This window comes from Vulpes vulpes, chromosome 5 (genome assembly GCF_048418805.1).
Source record: "Vulpes vulpes isolate BD-2025 chromosome 5, VulVul3, whole genome shotgun sequence".
Classification (NCBI taxonomy): Eukaryota; Metazoa; Chordata; class Mammalia; order Carnivora; family Canidae; genus Vulpes; species Vulpes vulpes.
The window spans coordinates 114,455,431-114,481,845 of record NC_132784.1 but is presented as its reverse complement, the minus strand read 5'-3'; the positions used below and the strand labels follow the sequence as shown (position 1 = coordinate 114,481,845).

The 26,415-nt window shown below is 44.1% G+C and overlaps 2 protein-coding genes across 2 annotated transcripts in view; one reads left to right on the top strand and one right to left on the bottom strand.

Moving 5' to 3' along the window:
• Nucleotides 1-6,831: 6,831 nt before the first annotated feature.
• Nucleotides 6,832-7,773, top strand: OR10Z1 (olfactory receptor family 10 subfamily Z member 1). Its single transcript, XM_025986326.2, has one exon. It carries the CDS (start codon nt 6,832-6,834, stop codon nt 7,771-7,773), a length of 942 nt encoding a protein of 313 aa, XP_025842111.2.
• Nucleotides 7,774-11,362: 3,589 nt separating this feature from the next.
• SPTA1 (spectrin alpha, erythrocytic 1) overlaps nt 11,363-26,415 on the bottom strand; it is a 64,822-nt gene continuing 49,769 nt past the window's right edge. The window contains exons 39-51 of the mRNA XM_025986323.2: nt 25,545-25,647; nt 24,691-24,858; nt 24,045-24,121; nt 21,052-21,261; nt 18,552-18,848; nt 17,600-17,712; nt 16,450-16,467; nt 15,908-15,959; nt 14,415-14,602; nt 13,494-13,547; nt 12,928-13,074; nt 12,137-12,281; nt 11,363-11,601 (exon numbers count right to left, since the gene is read on the bottom strand). Of these exons, the coding sequence (XP_025842108.2) occupies nt 11,476-11,601; nt 12,137-12,281; nt 12,928-13,074; nt 13,494-13,547; nt 14,415-14,602; nt 15,908-15,959; nt 16,450-16,467; nt 17,600-17,712; nt 18,552-18,848; nt 21,052-21,261; nt 24,045-24,121; nt 24,691-24,858; nt 25,545-25,647 (1,698 nt within the window). The 3' untranslated portion in view covers nt 11,363-11,475. The remainder of the gene's footprint in view (nt 11,602-12,136; nt 12,282-12,927; nt 13,075-13,493; nt 13,548-14,414; nt 14,603-15,907; nt 15,960-16,449; nt 16,468-17,599; nt 17,713-18,551; nt 18,849-21,051; nt 21,262-24,044; nt 24,122-24,690; nt 24,859-25,544; nt 25,648-26,415) is intronic.

Here is a 26,415-nt window from a genome sequence, read left to right as displayed (position 1 = left end):
ACAGACTTCGTTCCCTGGGTGCAGGAAACTGTGATAAAATCCAGCCGAGAGCAACCGGGCCGCGCGGAGACCCCTGCCTCATTCCTCCCACTCGGTGCAGCGGAGAACCCCGCGAATTACGGGAAAACCCACAGGAGAGGCCCTGGGAGCGCTGCGAGGGCCAGAGCGGCCAGGACTGGGGCCTGCAGCGCGGGCTGGGCCGTGACCCGGTTCCTGGGGGCCCTGACCTGCCCAGCCTGCCAGCTTCTGAGGTCACAAACCTGCACACCCCAACCAGACGCGCCCCTCCCTCCAAGACAAAGACACAAACAAGCAGCAAACGCCCCAGCTGCTGATATTATTGGGCTTTTCCGTGGTTTTTCTAGTCCTATTTCCTGCTTCCATCTTTGCTATTTCCCGCTTTCTGTCCTGGGGTTGGCGTGTTCTTTTTCTAGGGAAGTCAGGTGTGCAGGTAGGTCATTTGTTTGGGACCTTCCTTCTCCCGGGAGGTTACTTAGCAGTATCGACTTTCCTCTTACAGGTGCTTGTGAGCATCTCCTCGTTTCAGTGTGTCTACGTGGCAAGGTGATGTATATAGTTTTTGATTTCTCTTTTGGGTTCTTCCCTGACCCATTCGTTATGCAGGAGTGTGTTTTTCAGTTTGTATTTCCAAAACTAGTCAAGTCTGAGGTCAAGACCTAGAACATTTCCACCATTTCGGGAAGTTCCTTCCTGCTCCTATCCAATCAGAGCCACGGGGGCCAGGAGCGAAACCATTATAAGACTTTCTTGTTCTTGGGGGATCCCTGGGTGGCGCAGCGGTTTGGCGCCTGCCTTTGGCCCAGGGCCCGATCCTGGAGACCCGGGATCGAATCCCACGTCGGGCTCCCAGTGCATGGAGCCTGCTTATCCCTCTGCCTGTGTCTCTGCCTCTCTCTCTCTCTCTGTGACTATCATAAATAAATAAAAATTAAAAAAAAAAAAAAGACTTTCTTGTTCTTTAAAGTTCATAAATGGGGGGATGCCCGGGTGCTCAGTGGTTGAGTGTCTGCCTTCGGCCCGGGGCGTGATCCTGGGGTCCCAGGATCGAGTCCCGTATTGGGCTCCCTGCATGGAACCTGCTTCTCCCTCTGCCTGTGTCTCTGCCTCTCTCTGTGTCTCTCATGAATAAATAAATAAGATCTTTAAAAAAAATAAATAAATTCATAAATGGAAACAAATTGTGTGAACCATGTTGCTTGTGGCTTCTTTTACTCAATCTAATGCTTCTGAGACTTTCTACGGTGTTGTATGTTTATTCTCTTTTATTTCCGGGAATTGTTTCATTGTATGAATATTCCACAACTTGTTTATGTATTCATATGCTCCTGGTCATTTGGGCTGTTTCTGCATTTTCTATAGTTACAAATTATGTAACTAAAACATATTTATACAAGTCTTCGTGTGTCCGTATGCTTACTAGCTCTCTGTTCAGCTTTGTAGAAATTGGTTTTTCTTGTAAACTTATTCTGCAATTTTACTCTGTCACCTGCTCTTTGATAAGCAAAAGTTTAATTTTTGTGATTTAATAGATCAATTTTTTATGCCTATGCATTTTTGTCTCCTGCCTACCCCAAGGTAAAGAAGATATTCTCTTGTGTATTCTTTTAGTTGTTCTGTCCTTTTAGACGTTTAGGTCTGTACCTCATCTGGGATAATTTCTGTGCATGAAATGAAGTGAGGATTAAGGTTTTATTCATTTATTTTTTTTCGTTTTGTTTTTCTTATATTGAAATGCAGTCATTTCAGTACCATCGGTTGGAAAAACTTTCCTTTCCCCATTGATTTGCACAGGCAACCCTATGGAAATTGATGGAACTGTACATAGATATGACTATTTTGGGCTGTTATTTTTTTTTTTTATTGATCTATATACCTATCTTTTTGCCAGTGGCAGTGTTTTACGTATTGTTACTTTACAGTAATTTTAAGTTGAGATGTTTAATTCACCCAAATCTCTCATGATTGTTTAGATCTTTTTGTTTCCAGATAGATAATACTTAGAATTGGTTTGCCAGTTTCTACTCAAGTCCTGTTTGAGTTTTCAACTGAGGTGCATTTAATCTATAGATAACTTTGCGAAATCAAAATTACAATGCTGAATCTTTTTATCCATGACATTTTATATATCTTCATTTATTTAAATTTTCTTTAATTGTATGTAATTAATGTTTGTGGTTTTAAGTATAAAGTACTTCCTCATTTTGTCTTGAATTTAATTCTTAGTGCTGGTTTTAAGTATTTTTTTTTAAATTATTTATTTATTCATGAGAAACACACAGAGAGAGGCAGAGACACAGGGAGAGGGAGAAGCAGGCTCTCTGCAGGGAGCCTGACGTGGTACTCGATCCCAGGACCCCAGAATCATAACCTGAGCTGAAGGCAGACAATCAACCACTGAGCCACCCAGGTGTCCCAGCATCTATGTTTTGATGTTATTAAAATTGACATCTAAAAATATTATTTCTTGGACGCCTGGCTGGCTCAGTCGGTGAAGCATCTGCCCTCAGCTCAGATCCCGGGGTCCTGGGATAGAGCCCCACTTCAGTGGAGACTCTCTGCTCAGTGGGGAGTCTGCTTCTACCTCTTGTTCCCCCTCAACTCCTTCCCCCACTCATGCTCTCTCTCAAATAAATAAATAAAATCTTAAAAAAATAGAAATGTAATTTCTTATTTTTTGTATCTAATATAAAGGAAAACAATTGATTTGAGAAATTGTTTTGTTTTGTTTTAAACAGCTGTCAGAGGGCTTCTGGGGGGCTCAGTGGTTGAATGGCTGCCTTCGGCTTGGGGCGTGACCCCGGAGTCCTGGGATCGAGTCCCATGTTGGACTCCCTGCAAGGAGCCTGCTTCTCCCTCTGCCTGTGTCTCTGCCTCTCTCTGTGTCTCTCTCATGAGTAAATAAATAAAATATTAAAATAAATAAATAGATACAGAGCATTCAGGGTCCTCATCTAGGGAAGAGTTCAATGTTTCACAAAGAGGTAAGATAGTGGCTTTAGTTTTAAATAGAAGCAGAGTTTTTTTTTTTTAAATCAACAATGGATATTGATTTTTACAAATAATTTTTTTTAATTTTTTTTATTTATTTATGAGAGTCACAGAGAGAGAGAGAGAGAGAGAGAGAGAGAGGCAGAGGGAGAAGCAGGCTCCATGCACTGGGAGCCCGATGTGGGATTCGATCCCGGGTCTCCAGGATCGCGCCCTGGGCCAAAGGCAGGCGCCAAGCCATTGCGCCACCCAGGGATCCCCCACAAATAATTTTTGTATAAATATTGAGATGAGTAGCTTATCTTTTTCCATTTACTTGACTAATTTGGTAAATTACATTAACATTTTCAAATAGTAAATCAGTCCTGCATTCTTGAAATGAATCCCTTTTGTCATGAAATATTATTCTTTTTACATATTGCTGGAATACAACTTTTTCATGAAATAGGCTCAACAGCATTTTGGAGATGGTAGAAGAAAAGACCAATGAATTGGAAAATAAATCAATAGAAATACATTGATCTGAAGAAGAAAAAAAATAAAATTAAAATGAATAATTTCTGTGAGATTTTCAAGACGATAACAAGTAGTCCGGCCTTTGGAATATCGGAAGGAAATGAAAAAATAAAGAGAAAGAAAATATTTGAAGAAATAATAGCTGGAAACTTTCCAGATTTGGTGAAAGACAATAATGTACAAAGTCAAGATGTTCAACAAATCACAAGTAAGAAACACACAAAATCACGTGGAAACACTTCATTCCCAAACCAATGAAAGCCAAAGGTAAAGAGAACACGTTGAAACCACAAGAGGAATCCGACCTGTTACGTGGAGTAAAATGACGACGTCGTTAAGGGCCGCCTGGGCATCAGAAACTGGGGAGGCCAGAGACACTGCACATGGCATAAAGGAAGATGGAAACAAGCACCGTGTCAAGTAAGAATTTTTTATCTAGCAGAACTATATTTCACAAATAAAGGCGAAAAGGAAGAAATTTTCAGATGGAGAAACAAGAAGATAGATGCTAGCAAGCACTTAGTGTAAGAAATACTGTGGGAAGGCTGCCAGAAAACCGACCCACAGCGACTTTGACACACAGGAGACAATGAGGACGCCGAACACGTTGAATGTGAGGTTACATATAGAAGATCATATACACGCATGTAAGTGTTCTCTAAATTTCTCTAAAAAGGCATATACCTGGGGGTCCCTGGGTGGCTCAGCAGTTGGGCGCCTGTCTTGGGCCCAGGGTGTGACCCCTGGGTCCCGGGATCGAGTCCCACGACGGGCTCCCTGCATGGAGCCTGCTTCTCCCTCTGCCTGTGTCTCTGCCTCTTTCCCTCTCTGTGTGTCTCTCACGAATAAATAAATAAAATATTTTTTTAAAAAGCATATACCTGTTTAAAAATTGTAACAACATGTTAGCAGATTTAAATGAATGCAATCGTGTCATTGGAACTTCCTGATATTTTAACTGGAAATAATCCAATGTTAAGTTTAACTGGAGTGGGTTAAATTAAAAATGTCTGCTATCGTCTCTAGATCGACAGATAAAACAATAGCACGGGGAAAATTACCAGAAAGGCAATGGTTGTACTAATGTGATAGTAATTTCCGTCTCTGCTCATCTTCTGACTGATGCACATCACTAAGCTCGGTGGTTAAGAGAAGTGTCCCTGGACACTCTCCATACTGTGCTGCCACCTGGCTGTGTCATCTTCAGCAAGGGATTTAATTTTTCTGTGCCTTAGTCTTCTTATCTGAAAAGGGAGGACAAATAATAAAACTCTTTAAACATCCTGAGCGTTCGGTTCATCTAATGAGGTTAACAAAATGTCTAGCATTGAACGTGCATTGACAATTATCATTATCGTTTCTACTGAATCAGCAGACGGATGAAAATGTGTATTAGAGACGTGTGGTCACATGGCTGGTGTAGCAGGGGGGAAAATGCACGTTGGGTGAAGAGTTAGATGACATGATTGACTCTGGACTTTCTGAACATTTTCAAGTTTCAAGACAATCTGAGTGATGGATTGAAAACCCGATACAGCTACTGCAATATGGTGGAAAGAGGATAAAGGTAATGTTGCTTTTAAAAAGATGTGTCTGGGCCTCCTGGGTGGCTCTGTTGGTTGAGTGTCTGACCTTTGATTACAGCTCAGGTCGTGGTCTCAGGGTGGTGAGATGGAGCTTGGGCTCCGCACTCAGCAAGGAGTCTACTGGAGAGTCTCCCTCTGTCCTTCCCCCCTGGGCTCGCTCGCTCTCTCTCCAAAATAAATAAATAAATCTTTTTAAAAATTTGATAAAATGAAAAGATGTGTCTGAGAGAAGTGGACAGATGAGGATGTGGGAGGAAGGTAAGCCGGGGGAACGAGGGGGGTCTCAGTATAGGACCATGAGTGTGTGCGTGCTCCTTTGGACCTGGACACACCCTGGGAACGCTCCTCTCCCGCTCTTGAGACAACAGCAGGGGCAGGTGAATTCCTATGTTCTTACTATGCATCTTACAGGGAGACTTTAAGAGCATGAATCCGAGTTCTGAGATCCCGGATGGGTCACTGAAACTCTGGCGGGCTCGGTTTCTTCTTCTATAAAATGCAACTGTCAACCCTTTTCACCAGGTCATTTTAAGTGTTCAAAGAGACTTAACATATGAGAATGATAAATGTTATAGTTGGCACATAACGGAATTACTGTTTGAATCACGATCCTAGCGTCTCTTTGCTCACATTTCCTCTTCTGCTTTCCCCAAAAGAATATTCATGGCTAATGACAAGCACGGTTGAGGGTGCTTCCTGAAACAGCACCCAAGGGGGACTGGTGACCCTCAGAGGGAGAAGCTGTTTTGACAGAAGCGGAGATGACTCACCTCCTGGGGCCTCGGGAATGTCTTGGTACCACTTGGGAACGTCACCTGTTGCTCAGAGGAGGGGCGTCTGAGACGGGTCTCAGGTGTCCTGCAGGCAGGGCGGTGGGGAGGCATTTTGCTGCGAAGCAGGGGCCTCCTCACCCTGAGCCTCCGCGGATGAGCGGAGAGCCCTCTCTTGCCCAGGCACGACCCTGAGGGGCCCACCTCTTCCCTGAGCTCCGATGCTTCTTCCCTCGGTGCTCGGCCTGGCCTCACATGGGAGAGACTTGGGGGTGGGGGCAGCACAGAAGAGGCCTTGTCACGGAGCTCCGTGCTCACGGGGGCACACATCTCCCCGTGTCCGAGAAGAGTCAGCATCGTTTGGGGGAAGGAATGTTAGATTAGGACCCAGACTTTTTTTTTTCTAGTCTTGGCTGTGTCACCCGACCTACAAAATGATCCCCAACAAGGATCGCACGCCACGTTCTCAAGAGCAGCGACTACGTGCCCATATCTGTATTCTTATGTGTGTGTAGGATGTTGGTATAAATGAAGTGTGGTGCACGTCTACTTACTTCTGTGCTGTCTCAAAAGACAGGCATTTACAACGTGCCTGAAATATTTGTGAGTATGGCCATTCATGGCCAATCTGCACGGCATAGAGTAGTTGAAAGTGTGAAATGGGCATGCCTGTGTATGAGCGCTTTGTGTGTGGTAGGCAGGTATGTATGTAGAGTCGCGTGTGTCTTTGTACCTGTGCACGTATCTATATGCGTGTGAGAACGGATCCATATGTGTGTGGCTAATGCTATAAATTTCTGAGGTTTGGTTGTGGTCAAAATCAGAGCTTTCTTATTGAGTTACAACAGGCACAAGGATATGAGAATCCACCTCACCCGGCTTCCTAAAGAAGCGAGGCATCTGCCGGCGAGGTGGAAGGGAGCAGCACGTCTCCCTGGGTGCCACTCAGGATGGCACAGGCCAATGCAACCATCTGGAGGGGATTCGTCTTCCTGGGCTTCTCCAGCTTTGGGGAGCTGCAGCTCCTGCTCTTTGCACTATTCCTCTCCCTGTATCTTGTCACCCTGACCAGCAATGTCTTCATTATCGTAGTCATCCGGCTGGACAGCCACCTGCACAGCCCCATGTACTTCTTCCTTTCCTTCCTGTCTTTCTCTGAGACCTGTTATACACTGGGCATCATCCCTCGGATGCTCTCCAGCCTGGTCATGGGGAGCCAGGCCATCTCCTATGAGGGCTGTGCTGCCCAGATGTTCTTCTCCGCTTCGTGGGCCTGTACCAACTGCTTCCTTCTGGCTGTCATGGGCTTTGACAGATACGTGGCCATCTGTGCCCCACTGCACTATACCAGCCACATGAATCCTACCTTCTGTGCCCAGCTGGTTGGCACCTCCTTCTTGACTGGATATCTCTTTGGGCTGGGAATGACACTGGTCATTTTCCACCTCCCATTCTGTGGCTCTCACGAGATCCAGCACTTTTTCTGTGACACACCTCCAGTGCTGAGCCTGGCCTGTGGGGACACGGGCCCAAGTGAGCTGGGCATCCTCATCCTTAGCCTGCTGGTCCTCCTGGTCTCTTTCTGCTCCATTACCATCTCCTATGCCTACATTCTGACAGCAATCCTGCGGATCCCCTCCACCAAGGGGCGGAAGAAGGCCTTCTCCACCTGCGCCTCGCACCTCACCGTGGTCATTGTGCACTATGGCTGTGCCTCCTTCATGTACTTGAGGCCCAAAGCCAGTTACTCTCTGGAGCGAGATCAGCTTATTGCTGTCACCTACACCGTGGTGACTCCCCTCCTCAACCCCATTGTTTACAGTCTAAGGAATCGGGCTGTGCAGACAGCCCTGAAAAGTGCCTTCCGAGGTAGATTGCTGGGTAGAGGATGAAGGCTCCCCCAGAGGGACAGGCTCTTTTGTGTAGGGTGGACTGAGACCAGGAACCCAGGTCAGCAGGCCTGATACTCAGGGTCTCAGATCAAAGCTGTCCCACCCCCAACCCTGTGGGAGGGCCCCGTCCTGCTGCCTGCACTTTGGAATATGGAGCAGGGCTTCCCATTCTGTCCACCATGCTTAACTCACCCTGGGCTCAAAAATCTGAATTTCCACTTTCAGCCTCAGAGATGCCACCACCACAGAAGCTCCAATACAGTAAGTATTTTCCAGCTCTGCTGAACAAGACGGAGCAGTTTGGCATGTTCAATTTCAAAGTAGGGCTGGCTGGAGCCCTATCAGGGATACCATAGAGATGTTTTAAATTCCTGCAATTAGACTATCCTACCTATAACGCTCTTCTAAGGTCTGAAACTAGGTGAGAATCCATTTGACGGATGAGTTTGAATGCTCCATTAAATGAAAAGGCAGGTTGTTTTGTCTCCCTCATGGGGTGTCTTTCATCTTTTTTTATATATATTTTTTAATATTGTTGTCCTCTCTATCTCTGACTCATCGTCACGTTGTGCTCTTCGTTGTAATTGGATCTCCCAGTGTATGGATTGTATCTCAGGGAAGACACATGTTTCCCATTTTCCTTGATTATTGTCACTGCTCTATGACTGCCTCATGATCTTGGGTGTTGAGGACCTCCTCACTTGGCTCACTGTCTAGCATGGATAGCGTCCCGTGGAATCCGTGGCGGACACGCTCTCCTGTGTATCGCACTTTCCACCTGCAATATGTCATGCATGGGACAGACGTCCTTAGAGACAAGTAAAAGTGTAATGAATTTACACAGCTGTCATGTAGGAGTTTGAATATAGGCCCTGTAACTTACAGTGTGATGCTGGGTGAGTTAGCAGCCTGTCTCAGCCTCTATCTCCTCATCTGTAAAGTGGTTATCCCTGTAGTTTTGCACCGCTTTCTAAACAGGACCATAGGTGCAAAGAATTTAGCACAATACCTGGATCATAATGATCTTCCAATACATGTCAGCTGATTTTATTGATAACATGCTAAGCAAAGTGATATTGGCTTTTAGTTTAAGGAGAGGTTAATCTCAGTGGAGACTCCGAGGCTTTGTGTCTAAGGTACTTGAATTTGTTCCTAACAGATGGGTAAGTTTTGAATGCAGTAAATGGGGAGAAAGTATATTCTGAAAGAGGGAACAGAGTAACTGAAGCCTCAATGGCAAGGCAAGCTAAGCCTGTTTCAGAGTGTGGTGAGTTGTCCAGAGGTACTGAAAATGTCTCCCAAACGATGCCAGGTGAGCTTGGGGGAAGACTTCTTTGCAGACAGCAGCTTCAATACCTTGGTTCAGACTTGATCCCTTTGGCAGTGGGAGAGTAAACCTCTGAGCAGAGAGCAGAGTGGCATCAGGGACCTGATTTTGGAGGGTTGATCCAGCAGCAGAGAGGAGGACAGATCTCAGCAGAGAGAAAACAGAGGCAATGGGATCAGTAAGGAATCCATCACCATCGTCCTAAAAAGAAATATCTGCAGCCCAGAACATACGTAGTGGGACTGGAAGCTGAAGAAAATTACAAACAGAAGAGATTTTTGAAAATGCAGGATTCACATAATTCAGCAATGAGTGAGCAGCAGGGCATGATTTAAGAGAGGGAACTTATAGAGGAACTTACAGAGAATCCATATTTTTTCATGCTCTCAGGGAAGAAGCACAGCCTCTAGTTAGAGCTTCATGGAAACTAAATTTGGGAGGAAGGAAGCCAGATCCCAGAGAAGAGAACAGGTTGGAGAGAGGTAGGAAAGTTGGTCAGGTGGCCGCAAGGGAGTGGGTCTCAGAGAAAGGATCCTTTTCACCATTCAGGCTGGGAGTAATCTCCCCTTTGCCCTGAGGCTGTCTGAGCAGATTCATTTCCAGAATCCATTCAGTCCATCTAGCATAACATTCCTTAAATGCACACTGAGACCTGGTGGGTAACGATGTTCCAAGAATTGCTAAGCAATTCTCAAAGGTCCTTCTGACTTCCAAATGTAATAACAGTCTTATGTTTGGAAGGATGTAAAAATCACACTTGGGGGTGGGTTTCAGAGCAGGTGTTCCTGGGAGCCAACCCTACAGACCAAGCCACAAGTGATCTGGGGTGGGGACAGGCAGAAAGAGTTTACAAAATCTTTCTAAGTGATTCAAATTCCCTCCTTTGGTGGGAAGTGACCATGTGCTTGCAAGGACCAAACTATGCTTTCAGGGGTGCGTGTGCACACACACAGCAGAGGCCCCTCCAATGTGAACATGACCACATATGCCCAACTCCTGGCCCTCTGACAGCCTATTAACATTGGAGACTCTGGAGTTTGATTTCCTGAGGTCAAAGTCTTGCCACATTTTAGGCATGCGACCTAGAGTGAGCTTCTTGCCTTTCTGCGCCTCCATTTCTCAGCCGTAGAATGAAATGAGAGCGGCACCTGTTTCAAAGGGCTCTTTAGGTGAAGACTAATATAGAATCTCCAGAGCAGGGCACACAACATAGCCATTGAGGATTGTTCGAAGGTTCTAGACAGCAACGCTTGCAGCTGCCCTATTTGTTGCCCCTTTGATGTAGTTTTAACCAAAATTCATTTAAACGGCTCCTGGGACAGCATTTGTCCTTCCCTTTGTGGGAACGATAAGGCTGAGACCAGGTGGTAATATCCATGGGCTGGCGGCGGCGACCTCGCAGGATTCCCAACGTTGCCACACAAGGCGGAGATAGTGACTGCAGGATTCTTGCCGGCAAATGACACCATGGACTTTTTCCAAGTCCAGACAGATCATCAGCATTGGCCTGAACACTCTTTGGAGACAGCACCCCCTCTCCTTGTTTCTTCTTAATTCTTCATTTTTAAAATGATTCTGACTCTTAGTCTAAAAGGAGGCAGAAGTCAATCAAAACAAATATTCTTTTTATCATATTAAAATTTAAGAAAAAATATGGGGACATGGAAGACAAAAGGAAGCCGTGCCCTGCCAGAACCTTGGCATTCTGAGAGTAATGACATCCTCTCTGATGGAGAAGTATGGAGAAGAGACAGAATGAGAAGAACACAGGTCTTCTTCTTCTTCTTCTACAGACGAACTAAAATATTGGGGTTATCCAGAATGTCAAATACCTTCATTTTCAAATGTAAGGATTTGTCTGCATTCCAAAACTCAAGAGAAACTCTTTGTAACTCGTCTTGGACTTTATCCTTCCTGCCATGGCTCTCGTTTGCAGTGTAATTAGCTGCCCGTGTTTAGAGGACAGTACGGTTCTCAGAAATACAGTAACATTTGATTTCACGTTGCCCTATTAAAAAGAAATACTCAAACAAATGAACTTTTTTTAAAAGGAAATATTTTATTTCAAAATCAAAACAAAACAAAGTAATATAGATGCATAGAACCTGACAAATAAAAAATTGAGACTTTGGTCCCTGAGTAGGGGGTTGCATACAAAATAAGCCTGTGATGCTTTCTCTCCCCTAGCTTGGTGAATGCCTTATTATCCCCCAAACCTGAGACATTTCCAAATGCTCTAACACATACACACACACACACACACACACACACACATGCACACAACTATCTCCCCCTCCCCATACTTGCCTGTTTTCTTCTTCCCCCAGTACTTCCCACCACACCAAGAGTTTCTATGATTCGGGAAAAACTGCTTATCAGTTGCCAAAGAATGAATTGGTGAAACCCACATAGTCGTAGCCAGCGAGGTGGCTTCGGCCTCGTGGGTCCTCGTACTGCTGCATATGGGAGGCACAGAACTGCACTTGTTCTGGGGTTAGGGCCTGAAACAAAAAGGAAAGAGATAAAGATATAGGGATTAAAAATAGCTGGCTCCTTGGGGCTGGCCATAGGCCCCATACCCAGGACCCAGGGGGCAGAAAGACGGAGAAACAGGAGCCAGCCCTGTTCCTATCGTGGACCTTCTCAGGAATCTGTAATGTCTAATGAGTAAGACCAGCTCATCTTTTCAACTGAGCCCTTACCTTAGTAGTCTCATCTCATTTTGACTACACACTTTATCCCATTTCCTAAATTTGGGTTATTAAAGATATAGCCTTAAAAACTGAGTTTTGGGTTTGGAATTGACCCTTATAATCATTAGAGAATGACTGTAATTTTCATGCTGGGACAACATAAACTGAAGTGGTGAGCAAAGCAAGTGGTAACTAGTGCAGGACAATGTCTGAGCCAAAAACAACAACAAAAAAAAAAGTGGGTGGAGGAGGGTAGCCGTTAATGGTAGACTGTCAGGCCCAAGAGAAGCATGCTTGGATTGCCATGGGAGCAGAGTGACAGTGGACACAACCGGAATCTGACCTGCTTCAGGTCCTCTTTGGTAATATAGGCCTTGCCCTCTGCCAGGGCTTGGAAAGCATTCTCTATTTCATCGCTGGACTTGATGTTCTCTGACTCCTTGTCGATCAGGAACGAGGTGTAGTCCTCCAGTGAGACATAGCCCTTCCTGTGGGAGAAATGGGCTCCCCTCCTTGAGACTGTGGGCTGTGACCTCTATTTTGGCCCCAACGCCTCTCACCCTTGCAGCTAAGTAAACGCTGCCTCCCAAGCCCCAGCCTCCACACCCACGTGAGCCCTCCGGCTGGACTCTCCACACAGTCTGGGAGTCTCGATCAGCACCCCTTCCCAGGCACTTCAAGCTTTTCAAATTGAGTTGAAGACCTCTATTTCTGGTCTTCTCATCCTTGGCATTAGAAAGAATCAGTCCCCAACAGTGAAGGGATCCCTCCAAGACTGTACTCCACCCGACAAGCAAACAACCCCACCCCCACCGGTCGGCCTCCAAATCATCCAGGACCTTAGGACCTTAGACACATGGCAGGATTCTTCTATCGAGGTCCTTTTTCAGAATGAGCAGAGATTCAAAGATCAAACAGAAATCAGGAATTGGGCAGATTACTAGAGCCTGTGCCAGAGTTGGAACAGTGCCATGAGCTTCTGAGCTAATCCCATGAGGGCCCAATTCACATCTGCTGGTCTATCTTCCTGTTCTCAAGATGAGTTAGTTACCTGTTTCATGGATCATTTCAATCTCTGCTCATTTCTCTAGACCCCATTCCCTACTGTGGTCTCATGTTTGGTTTTCTTCCTACCTTCCTGGATCAACAGCATCCAGGAACTTCTCAAACTTGGGCTCAGGTTCATCTTCCTCCACCATAGGCAAGTAATAATTGAGCCCCCTCAGGCAGGACCGGAAGTCTTTGTGGCTCAAGCGGCCTGTCAGATTCTCATCAAAATGTCTGAAGAACAAAAATATTTTGTCAAGTTCAATAGAGAACCAGGTTAGAATAGAAAAGAACAGTTCTTTTTGGATCAGCTGAGACTTTAACATGTCCAAGGTCATCAGAAAACTGAGTGAGGAGCTTGCCTGTGTTTCTGAAAGATTTTTAACCCAGTGAATGGAGCAAAGGCAATAAAATGTTGAGCATTTTGCCAATAAATTGCCAATATATTGCCAATAAAATGAGAGCATGTATTTTCTGAAGTCCAGGCATCTCACAGACATAGTAAAAGTCATGACTTGAAGTTAATTAACACATCTAGATCTTCATTCAAGATCCTACCACACCAATAGTGAGGGGGAAAAATCAGTTATTTGGAGATTCATTCCAAATGGGTTGGAAAACAAGGAGCTGATCAACTATGAGGTTAAACTCACTTATAGGTTGTGCTAAACTCCTTCAGAGCCTCTTCACTCACACCTATGGTGTCTCTGAAAAGAAAAATATGAATTAGCTCATGAAATCAAACAGAAAAATAGCAGAAGACACACAATGTGGAATGTAAAGGGATGTTAGTGGTTATTATGCTACTCAGGTCATCCAGTTCAGGGGTTGGCAAACGATAGCCCATGGGCCAAATGTCATCTGCCATTGCTTTTGTACAGTTTAATGAGCTACCTCAAAAGAGGAAATGTTTCATTAAACATAAAAATTGCATGAAATTCAAGTTCCAGTGTCCATAAATAGAATTTTATTGAAACATAGACACGTTCGTGAATTTGTGGGCTGTCAACAGCCTGTTCTCTCTACGACAGTGGAGTGAATAGTTACAACAGAGACCACATGACTCAGCACACCTGACACATTAATGATCACTCTTTTTATAGGAAAAGTTTGCCAATCCCTGATGTAGACAATAATGCTGCCATTATTACTGAGACCTAAAGCTATTTTGATTTAATTAATTTATTTAGAAAAAAAAACAAACAAACAAGCGAGTTCTACTCTTCTGGCTCTACACTTTGAATATTTCTTGCAGTCTAGACATTTGAGAGGGACTTTTACAAAAGGGATTGCTCCCCAGAGAGATCATATAAGGTGGTGAAGGGACTCTGAATACTAGGTGAGGAGTAGCTTCAAGGGGATGGCAGCACGATCTCCTGTTTCAAAATAGACTCCCATATAAAAAAAAAATATTCTGTGGGACAGGAGAGAGAAAGAGAGTTTTGATTCTGGAGGTGATGATATCTCTGAAGCAGCTCTTTCATCTAATACCCCAAACTCTAGCCCCTGGGGCTAAGTTCTGACACCTGCTACCACCCACACCCTGCCCAGCCCTGGTCATGGGTCCACAGTACTTGGCTTGGATCTGTTGTTCCAGGTTGTGCTGCATCCGCATCCCCAGCTGGTGGAGTTGGTCCCACTGCTGGGCCAGCCCAATAGTGCTGTACTTGATGTCCAGGACCAGAGCCTCTTCCAAGCTGTCTCCCAGATCCTCAATTTTGGTCAGCTGGCGCTTCATGCCCTGGATCTCCTTCTGCTTCCGCTAGAAGAGACAAGAAGGAGAGAAGCAGTCACGCGGGGTGCCGGCTCCAAACCAAGGGATGGTAGAGGAGATTAGGAGCTGAGGAGGTTGGGTCTCTCCTAATTGCTCCTTTTAAATTATTCTCGGGACTCGTCCTGTCCTCTGGGTAAAAGGAACTGCTCAGGAAATCCGCTTCTGTATTCCTCGTTTATGTGATGGTGGGAAGGTTAGGTGATGTGACCCTTGCCATTCTGGTCATCTGTAATATATAAACCTAAGAGCTTGTAGTTTTATATATATATATCTCTGTAGATAGATATAGATATACATGATTTTATTTATTTATTCATGAGAGACACAGAGACAGGGACAGAGACACAGGCAGAGGGAGAAGCAGACTCCCTGCAGGGAGCCCAATGTAGGACTCAATCCCAGGACCCCGGGGTCACGCCCTGAGCCGAAGGCAGATGCTCAGCCACTGAGACTCCAGGTGCCCCAAGAGCTAGTAGTTATATGCTGCAGAAAGAGGGGAGGAGCATTCCCAGCATGCCTGCGTGGCCCACTCCCAGGGATCTGTGCCATAGGTTATCTGCTCTGGGGATTGTGGCTGAACTGCTGCCCACTCCCCTGCAGCCACGCAGACCGACTTCCCCAGGATGCACCTGTTGTCCAGGCACATCCGCTGCCCATCGCCTGCATGTAGGTCATGCTTTCTCGACAGGGAAGTATTTTTCCCCGAGTAGGGGAGGAGTGAATGGGTTCTGAGGAGGGGGATGGGTGGAAATACTAAATACCTTACATGGTACAATAGCTTGTGGCCCTCCAGAGATCGGTCCTACCTGACAACATCTTACTCTTTATTACTGAAGTTCTTTCATTAGGGAGGAATTGGATTTAATTAATTAAATGTTCTCGAGGTGGGACAATAGAAAATAAGGTTAAGAAACACTGTTCCAGCCCATTGCTACGCTCAGCTCTTGAGAGACCATCTGGATTTAATTATATTATGATGTCAAATGATGATAGCTTCTGCGTCTGTTTTCTTTCTTAGTGTCTTGCAGTGACTCTGCGATGCAGGGAATTAATGAACTCCATTGTAGAGACATGGAAATTAATGTGACTGAGCTACACTGATGTCCGTGCTGGTGAAGCGGCGGCCGATGGCTAGAATGCGAATTGCTGGCAGGGTTGGGACTAGACTCTTACGTTCTTGACCTCAAGGCCAAGGAGTTTGCCTAAAAAATACTCTTAGGGTTGCCTTTACGCGGTCTTCCTCGCACTCTTCGTAATTCTTACACCATCCTCAGCTAAGCAAACATCACTTACTTTATTTGCTTCCAACTGGGATTCCAGAGTTCCTGTTTCTTTGAGCAAAGACCTAGTTAAGAACGAGAGGGAAATGTTTTTCATAGCATCAGAGGTCAGTATTCCACCCAGATTCACCAATTCTGACACCCTACATTTCTCTACTTGTATGTCTATTATATGGCCTGTCTGAAATGAATTTTCAGACCGGATTTTCACGAGACCAAACCCTTCTGCCAATTGGCAGGTTGCTAGACAGATGAGAAGAGAAGGAAGGTCTGCCCTGGTCCTTCTGTGTCTGGCAGAAGGCTTCTACACCTTCCTCCGGGTTCTTCCTCTCAAACCTACCCGCCATCTAATGAGGACATGACTCCCTCTAGTGGGCTGAAGGCAGGCTGATACGGCCTGCGCTCCTCTTTCCACCCCGCACCATCCATTTGGGCACCATCTCAACCTGATGGTGAGGGAGATGATGATGAAAGATGCCTCGGTGCTAAACCCTCCTTATTATTCATCTTCGAGAACAATATAACAAAACAAACATGATAACGTAAAATACTGACCCGTCCAGAAAATAAGCCCTGGACACGGGAGTCCGGAACAGGAATCAGAAAAGAGGAAAAAAAAAAAAAAGAGAGAGAAAGCACAAGTTAACACAAATTCCTTCAATGATCTTCTTTCCTCAGATTTATGAAATATTCTAAATCTGACAGGAACGAGTTTTGCCCCTGCTCCCAGCATCCCTCCCTCCCTGAGAAGCTCTGTCTTAGGATGAGGAGCTCAGGAGTCATGTGACGTACTCAGTGCTGGGCATGCTGCCAGGGGATGGGGGACAAAACCCGGGGCAGAGGAGGATGAACTGTGCTTCCTCTGCTTTCTGCCGGATGACTTTTAGCTGTGACACATGATTTCCTCTTGCTCATCACCTGGTTTCTCCTTGTTGAGTTTGTAGAAACAGTATATGTATCACAGATGGTCTAAACCACCGCTTTCACTCTCAAAACTCCGCATTCCTGACCCACCTACTGGATGGGGCCTACCGGCTTTGACAGTTGTTCTAATGTATTACAACTCTCGACATCTCTTCTTTTCCAGGTCATTTGCCCCAGAAGATGCGACAAATGCTATTTTCACATATAAGACATTCCGCCTTTGATAAGAGCAACCAGCACGTAGTATCTCACTGATTCTCACCACAGTTGTATGTCAGGCAGCACCAGAGCTTCATAGCAGGTGCTCTCGGCAGGCTCTGCCCTTGGTCATGCCAATGAAATCCTATGTGACCCTGAGCAAGTCCGTTTGTCCACTGAACTTCCTTCCGCACTCGGAGGCAGAGCTAATCAGACCTGCTCTGTACACTTTTCAAGGTCGCTCTGGGGGTTAAGGGAGGTAGTGGGTGTGGAGGCACTTTGTAGAGTGTAGACATAAGGGACTGTATCATTTTAGACTTTAAATACAGTCAAAAGGAAAAAAATGAGAGTGTCTAGGAGAGAGTATGGAAGTATACACAATTGGCAGTGGCATCGCGTTCTTGTTTCTTGATTTTGCAAGGACTGATTTAGAAAAACATCAATTCCCAATGAAATGGACATATAGGATTTGGTGATTTTGGAACAGCATAACTGCTGCAGGACCCCCTCCCGCTCCCCTCAGATATGGATTTCATCCCTGTGGCGACACAGGGATGATGGCTTTAGAGGCAGCACTGCGCACCTGGTCTCCAAGATCCACTGAAGGAAGGCGCTGGCATTCTGCTCAAACTCCTGGCACATCTCAAAGTTCTTGACCTGTCTCTCCTCCTCCTTTTGTAGCTCCTGCTCCCGCTCCTAAAGCCCCACATCACAGACAGTGGCGTGAACATTGAAGACCTATCTTTGCAGTAAAATAGCTGGTTCCTAGGCTCAGCTGAACACCTGCCCTCCCCTCAGTCTAAGTGTCTTCCGGAAGCATGTGCTCCGTGCTCATGTTTCCTCCTGGCCTCAAAAGGGGAAGGAAGCTCCCTCACGCCCTGCCCCATGAGTACTTGCAGGTGTCTCTAAGACCAAGCCCAGTGGCAAATACGCTAATACTAAAGGCAAATCATCCCTCCTCTCATTTTTTTTTTTCTGGGTGAAAACTTCATTTAAGTGAACATAAAAGTGGCCATAAAGGGAAAAGTAGTAACAAGAGTTGCCATTTAAAATTGGCGATATTTTGGTAAAACTTTTCTTTGTTTTTTAATGTTTTCCATAGTTTCTATGATGAATATCTTTATAGACAGATGAAAATGATACACAAGCATATAAAAAAAGGCACTTTGGAGTTATGTATAAAATAAGGAGTGCCTGGGGTGGGGGGTAATCTATAGGCTGTGAACATACATATGAACCTCATGAACTTTCACATCCCATGTTTGGAAACACCTCCCGGAGCCTGTGTTTGCTTCCCCGGTTCACTGCTCACACCCAGAGGCAGGAGAGTGTCTGAACCCTGGGGCGTAGGGCTACACCCACTGTGAACGTATTTTCAAAATTTCCTTAGACGGTTCCCGTTCAGGACCACTGTCCTGGCGTCGTTATTAATTGTGTCGTTTCTTTCTCAAAAGTCCCCTCTCCCCCAACTTCTATAATAAATTAGGTGGTCACGCTCACCAGAGTGAAAGAAAGTCTCTGCCATGTGCCTTTACCTTGATGACTTCAGATAGGTGCTTCCAGAACTTCTCTAGCACCTCCATTGTTAACCAGGTATAAGGGCTGGAGGGCACATTTAAGTCCTTAATCTGCTGGTCTAGCTCCAGCAAATAGTTGAAGTCAGACTGTGCCTCGGCCAAGGAGGCCAGGAAGGCCTCGTGGTCCTTCTGCAGCTGCCGGACCTCGTTCAGGGAGACACAGTGCACAGGCTCCGACAGGTCCTCCTCGGCGTTCTCACACCAGTGGTTGAAAACGGAAGCCTTGTGTGCAAATTCCATGAACAGCTCCTCAGCCTGCAGAGAAAAAAGTCACCTCCATCTTTCCTGATAAAGCCCCTCCACAAAAGAGAAAACAGGATAAAACAACAAATACAAAATATGGCAATAACAAAAAGAAAACCCCTACACCCCCCCCCCCCACCACCACCACCACCAAAACCATACTCAAATACTTTCAGGGTCAGCTCTCCCAGACAGCAGAACTGAAACCACCGAGCACATGCACTCAGTGGGCAGGCAGGTGTATGTGAGGTGCCAGCCCGGGCCCTGGCCCTGGTGCGAAATGAGTCAAGTCCTCCGTTATCTACAAATAAGGAGGCTGAAGGAGTCCCAGAGTTGTTTTAGGACCAAGAATCCAAAACAAGCAAGAGCCGTTTTCGGTGATAAGCCCGCACGATTTCTTATTTATCTCAAAGTCTCTGCCCTGATTTTTCCTGACACGCGGCAAACATGCAACAGCAGGCGTTCAATGAATGAAGGCGTGAATCACTGACTACACGGATCATTGATGGGTTAGGCCCGTCTCTCTCATTCTCTGTTTGCTGCTTCTTTCCCTCCTCTGCTCTCCTGCAGACCAGGCCCCTCCGATGTCTCTTTGTCTCTGAGCTCTTTTCTTGCCTTCCTCCTAAGACATGTTCAGGCCTCAACCTAGTTCCCGACCTCTAATCTGTACCCTTAGCCATACATTACCATCTGGAGTTATCCAGATGCTCCAAATGACTGAATTGTCTGGATTTCTGAACAAGAGAAATGGTACAGATTGTTCCAAAGAGTAAGTGAGCAAGAGTAGTTGTAGATTTAAAACGTATCATAGATTTAGGGTCAGCAGCTTGTGTTTCCCAAGAGATTTATCTGAGGCAAATGTGAAAATGAGTTTTCATCCCCAAATTTGGAGGTTAAAGAGGAGAAAATTGGCCCAAATGGAAGAGGGATTACAAAGGTATTACACCATTACATCTTACCTTGTACTCACGTCAGCAATCTCTGCTAAAATAGACTAATACAGAGAAAGCTGAACTGGCCCCTACATGGGAAAGACACAAAAGCCTGTAAAGTACTTTACGTTGTTGGATCATCTGAGTATTTTACACAGATTTCACAATCAGGAACTCAAATAACAAACCTCGGGCAGGGGGTGGGGGTGACTAGGTGACGGGCCCTGAGGGGGGGCACTTGATGGGATGAGCACTGGGTGTTATGCTATATGTTGGCAAATTGAACTCCAATAAAAAAATAATAAATAAAAATAAAAATAAATCAAATAACAAACTCTTGTTAGTTTGAAAATTAGGACAAATGGAGTCAGAATGCCAGGTGTCTTTCTATGTTGAATGCATATATATATGTGTGTAAAGCTGCCCATAAATCGATTTAATTTTTCACTTATTTTTTTTTTTTATTTGTGTAAGTACCAAGCCCTTCAGTAGAGTAATTAGCTAAGGGTCCAGACTGACTAATTTTTATCTGTGTGTTTGTTTCCTAGTTCCCCTAACTGCTTACCTTTACTTGCTGCCCGGTACCACATTTCTTACAGTCTAGGAATGCTCAGTAATTTCACTGAGCATCCTGACTTCCTTCTATTAGTGATATTTTTTATGATCAACATCCAATACCTTAGCAGCCACGACTAAAAAGAACATTTTCATCACTTAAGCCTATATAGAGCTTAGTGGTTTGCACTGCATTTTCAGATCCATTATCTCTCTTAGTCATCATAACGCAGAAGCCAGTGGTAATGCGATCCTATTTCATTAATGGAGGAATCAAGGTTCAGAGATGTGAAGTGACAGGTACAAGGTCTCCCAGCTAGGAAAGGTGAACACAAGATGAGAATTCAAATTCTATTTGTCAAGTGCTCCTTCTATTTGGGTTAGAGAAAAGTGTAAGGAAAGCCTTGCCTCCTGCCTGCCAGCTTAGTTTTTCCATATGCTAGGACCATTTTTGTCCTTCTATGATGTGTCTGACTTTCATCTCAAGTCAGCTGGGTAACTGACAAATTCTCTAAAAAAAAACCCTTCTTATCAGTCTAAAAACACCCTGATTACTTCTTGTTCAATAAGAATCCCTTCCTGATCTTTTTCATGCACTCACTCAAATGTCTACAGACGATCCAAACAGTAGTTCCAGTACTATTTCTGGATTCCATGACTAATATACAGATAATTGAAGCCTGATCATGACTTTTTCGAAATTGTATTTTTTATTTTATTTTTTTTACCTTCTGTAGGGGCAGCTGCTTCTCTAGCAAGTTCTGTCTGTGTGCTGCAGAGGCCTCCAGCAGCTGTTGCCAGTGCCTCAGCAGAGCATCATGGCGCTCCTCAATGGCTTTGGTCTGGCTATGCTGAGCAGCCACCAGTTGGTCCTTTAGGTCAGTTATCTTTGACAGTCTGTCTTGCTGGAAACTCTGCAGACTGGCATCCAGTGTGTCCTGGGAAAGACCCAAAGAGAGGCTGTGAACAGAGAAACAGTGTAGATTCCCAGGGGCCATTCACACCTGGGTTCCACCAGATTTTTATTATGAACAAGGTAAGGTCTAGGAAAGAATCAGAGTGAGGACCAAGCAAAAGGAAACATAACTTAGAGATTTAAGTGAACATTTGTGGTTGGAATTATGGCTAAGTTCTGGTAGATGCATGTTTTGGAATCAGAGCATAGGTTAGGTATAAAATTAATACTAAGGGAATATTGGAGCACGATATGATCTCCTTTTTTTGAGTCAAAACTAAATGCTTCCTACACCTCACATCCTAAGACTCCTGTACATACCCTGTTAGATTTTGTGTTCTGATTAGAAGCAGTACACTACTAGAGATCTTGAAAGTACACACGCTGACATCAGACCTCTTACAGGGCCAGTTGCACAGTCATTTGCGTGTGTGTGGTGTCGATATCAAAATCACAAAATTCTGGGTACCACACTTCCAGCTTTAACAGGGTGGCTTGTATTTAGCCAGTTCTTCCTATGAGAACAACTTTAATTGCTGGATAAAAGTACAAAACATCAGCTGTTTGAAAGAGATCAGAATGCAACTCGGGAAACTATACCTCAAGGAATCAAAACTCTAGAGAGATGAAGTAGTAGTAAATTCAGAGTAATATTTTCTGGATATTACTTCCCTAGGACGTGTGGACCACACAGGCCAAGCAACTGAGGGAAAGGCAGCTGCTCAGAGCTCTTGATAATCTCATGAAACTAAAGAGAAAGTTTCTGGGGAACCAGGCAGCCAGGACTTGAGCAGCTATGGAATAAGCACCGCAGAAAAGCTGGTCCAACCTTCTGCCTGTTTTCCTTCATGGCATCTACAGCTCCCTAAACTGTAAAGGACAGGAGTCCCAGAAGCCAAGCAGAAAAACAGTAACGAAGAGTCAAATATGCTAAACAGCCTCCTCAATAGTCTTACAGCGCTGAGTTGAGGACACAAAGAGGACTAGCCTCAGTGAAAGGGATTCAGTTGGACCCGTAAAAGGCCCTAGTAGTAAGAGCTAATTGAAAAAGGCAAGTCAAAAAAAAAATTATGCCTTGAATTATTTCAGTCCCTGGCCAAGCAGTAGGGGTTGGATGAGGGATGGAAGTGTTAAATTATAACTCAATCAAAATTCATGAGTTATGCTACTTTAAATGTAAATGGACTCACTATTCCAGTAAAATGATCAAATTTGATAACTAAACAACACTCAACTCTGTGAGATTTTAGGAGACACATCTAAAATATAAAGACACTCCACACGTCCATGTTCATTGCAACATCATTCACATTAGCCTAGATATGGAAACAACCTGAGTGTCTATCAACAAATGACCAGATGACAAAAATGTGATGTGCGTGTGTATGTGTGTGTGTAAAATGGAACATTATTCAACCATGAGATGGGAGGAAATCCTGCCATTTGTGACAATTTGCATGAAATTTGAGAGCCTACATTAAATGAAGTAAGTCAGACAGAGAAAGACAAATGCTATTTGATATCACTCGCAATTGGAATCTGGAAGAGCCAAACTTAGAGAAACAGAGGAGACGGGTGGTTGCCAAGGGCTGGAGGGTGGGGGAAAGGAGGAGATATTGGTCAAAGGATAGAAACTTCCGACTAAAAGAATGGCTAGTTCTGAGAATCTAATATACGGCTAATAGAACAGTAAGTATTATATACTTGAAACTTGTTAAGAGAATAGATTTGAAATGTTCTCACCACAAAAAAAGAAGTATTAATTACGTGATGGAATGGAGGTGTCAGCTAGTGCTACAATGGTAATAATTTTGCAGCATATAAGTGTATCAAATCAGCAACAAAGAAATAAAATATAAAGACATAAATGTAAAAAAAGAAAAAAAACAACAACCAAAGGATGGAAATAGATATACACTTCAAACACAAAACAAAACAAAAAGCCTAGTTCTCTAGTACATGAAAAAGAAAACTTTAAACCAAGGTAATCCTTGGTTTATTAGAAAAAAAATTTCATGATTAAAAGTATCAATTCATCAAGGTGATTTATAATTGTAAATGTTAACACAACTTTAAACCTAGTTTCAAAATATATAAAAATAATAAAGTATTTAAATAACATGATTAACAACCAATATCTGGCAGGTAATATAAACCACTGTAAAATACACATCCTTTTCAACTATACATAGACTATTTACCAAAATGGACCATTTGGTGGATGTAAATCAAGCTTCTAGAATAATATAGAATGTGTTTTTAAAACAAAGTGGAATTAAACTAGCTATAAATGCCAAAAAAAGATAATAAGAAAATTCCCAAACATTTAGAAATTTAGCAAAATACACTATGGAATAACCAGTGGGTTAAAGCAGAAATTAGAAATAACAGAAACATTTTAACTGAGTGATAATAGCAGAAGTCACATATGAAATTATGAGGTGCAGGTAAAGCTCTGCTTAGGGGGAAATTTATATCCTTACATGAAGATGCTAGAAAAGCAGAATGGCCAAATATTTGGCGATCTAAATAACCACCTCAAGAAATGTTTTAAAAAGATAAGTTAACCCCAGAGAGAGTAAAATAAAATGATAAAGATATAAAAAGGTATTAATGGAATATAATATAAAGATATAATAAAGAAAAATTTTTAAAAAATGAAAGTGATACATTAGAGCCTACAGATAATAACCACAGAATCGGGGAATGGGATAATCCTAATGTTCAGCTTCCATGAATGTGGGCCAGGAGCTGCCCTGTTCTCACCTGCTTTGCCAGGAGGGTGAGGGAGGCGGCGAGGTCTGTACTATTGCCGTTGGTCTTCAGGCTTGCTTCCTTTTCAGCTAGAGAGCAAAGGGGATTTATTAGAGGGGATGGTAGTTGCTCTTGATTTGGCCTTGCTGAGGAGAAAAGAAATATTTACTCTAAGTCCTACGAGAGTGTCCTGACTCTGGGAATGGATCATTTATTGGAATATGGGAGCAGCGGGGATGGATGGATGGTTTCTCTGGACTTTGCAGCATAGCAGTGGCGGGAACAGAGCTAGGGCCAAGGGAACCTCTGTGTGTTTTGAAAACCGAAGGGAAAGTGCAGATTAGACATAAATTGCGAGTGATCAAACACACTGTATTTTAGAATGTTTTGCCATGGCTCTGTCCTTCTGAATACTAAACACAAAATCACCAATTCCTCAAAATTGTGTTTTCTGGAATTCTGGTCCTCAGTCACCCATCAGCAAGCTTTCTGGGGCAGGTGTGCACATGAGAGTATAATTGTGTCTAGAAAAGGTAGGAGTGGGTGAGGACGGAGTATCTCTTTTCCCATGGGAATTGAGAAAAGCCCAGAGCCTTTCTATCCATGGAATTTACCAGCATTTCTGACACCCAAGGACCCTGGCCCTCACATGTCATACCTATCCAGGCCTCCACCACGTCAGCCTTCCAGTTAAACTGCTGAAAGGCGTAATCATCTTCCAGTTGCAACTTCCAAGCATCTATTGCCCTGGACAGAGAAGGGATCTTTTCTTTCAGAGACTCTATCTTGGCAGAAATCTTCTCCTTCTGCTGACTTTTCTCCTGCGACATCAAGGTGGAGAGGAGAGGAGGGACAGATACGTGGGTGGATGTCTAGGGCTAGAAGCTGGAATTCTTTAGCATGATAAAAAGGTGCCATGTCTCTCATTCCAAATACATAACTACTGTCCTCTGGGTCTAGTGCACTTACCATATTTTTCCTCCATGTCCAGGATGGTTATTTCCACTCTAGCATTTGGGAGATCTACTTGTGTTTGTCCACATTATTGTGGCCTTTTTAGTTGGAGTCCCCTCTGTCCAAGGTTCTTGGTATAGCACTTAGACCAGTGAGGGTTTGTAAAAACAAGCATTTAAATTAAAAAAATGATTCTCAAGTCACAAAGAAGTTTCAGTCTGGTCCTCTCCCTACAGGCATATGAAGAAACTTCTTCACATTTTTGCAACACTCTACAATCAAAGCATGTCATAAGACCTTTATAAATGCCATGTCCTGCATACAATGAGTAGGAGGGTCAAGAAAGGATTGAAGGACATCTGAGAGGTATCCCTACAAGAACTTGAAAAAAATAATTTTCAAAAAGCAGCGACTGAATAGGTAATTACTTGCTCAGAGCAAAACAAGGCAGCTTAGGCAGAAATTATTAAAATTCAGTGTGATTTAGCACTGCTCATTATTCTGTATTTGGACCAATCCCTTTTGGAAAATGAGCTTGGCCTGGAATCCCCGAGTTGCTCACCTCATTCAAGATGTCTTCTCCTTGAGCACATATACCTTGCACTCGGGTCTCATGGACAGCAAAGTCGTTTTCCAACGCTTCATGCTTCTTTAGCAAGCTCTGTATGAATGAGTCAGTGAGAATCAACACATCCAAGCCTGGACAATCTATCCCATCCACATTCTGACTCCCATTGACACTACTACCCACAGGGATGATTCAGCTATGCTGCTGGAGTAGAGGCGTGTCCACCTCCTGCATAATGCCACTCAATGCCTCTCCCAAGGCTCTTTACTCGCCAAAAAGGGCAATCTTACCAGAAAAGAAGGAGGCAAAGGAATACAGTGATAGTCTTTCTAACTTACTCTGTGAACTTAGGCGTTTTTGGACTTTGGAATGAGAGTGTTTGGTCAAGGTAATATATAAGGATTCCTCTATTTCGAAATTTATATAATTCCATCGAACGTTATGCCTAATGGAAAGATAATAAGTATTATCTTACACTAAGAATTGAGCTAGGGGCACCTGGGTGGCTCAGTCGGTTAAGTGTCTGCCTCCCAGAGTTCTGGGACCGAATCCTGAGTCCTGTTCCCTGCTCAGCAGGGAGTCTGCTTCTCCCTCTGTCCCTGCCCTCCTGCTCATGCTCTTTCTCTCTCTCTCTTGCTTTCTCTCAAATAAATAAAATCTTAAAAACAAAACAAACAAACAAACCAAAAGAACTGACCCAAAGGCAGCTAAAGAGAACATTGAGCTGTCTTGAATCTCGCTCTCAACTTTCTCTGTGTCTACCTGCTGCTGGAAGGATGGAGAATGGAGTCAAGACGAAGTCCGGGAGTTTTGTGTCTCCTCCTTCTCTGTATTCTCCTGAGTGTTATCCAGACCAGCCAG

Excerpts from the sequence above, each read along its gene's own strand:
- OR10Z1 (XM_025986326.2), top strand. The coding sequence starts at position 6,832 with ATGGCACAGGCCAATGCAACCATCTGGAGGGGATTCGTCTTCCTGGGC.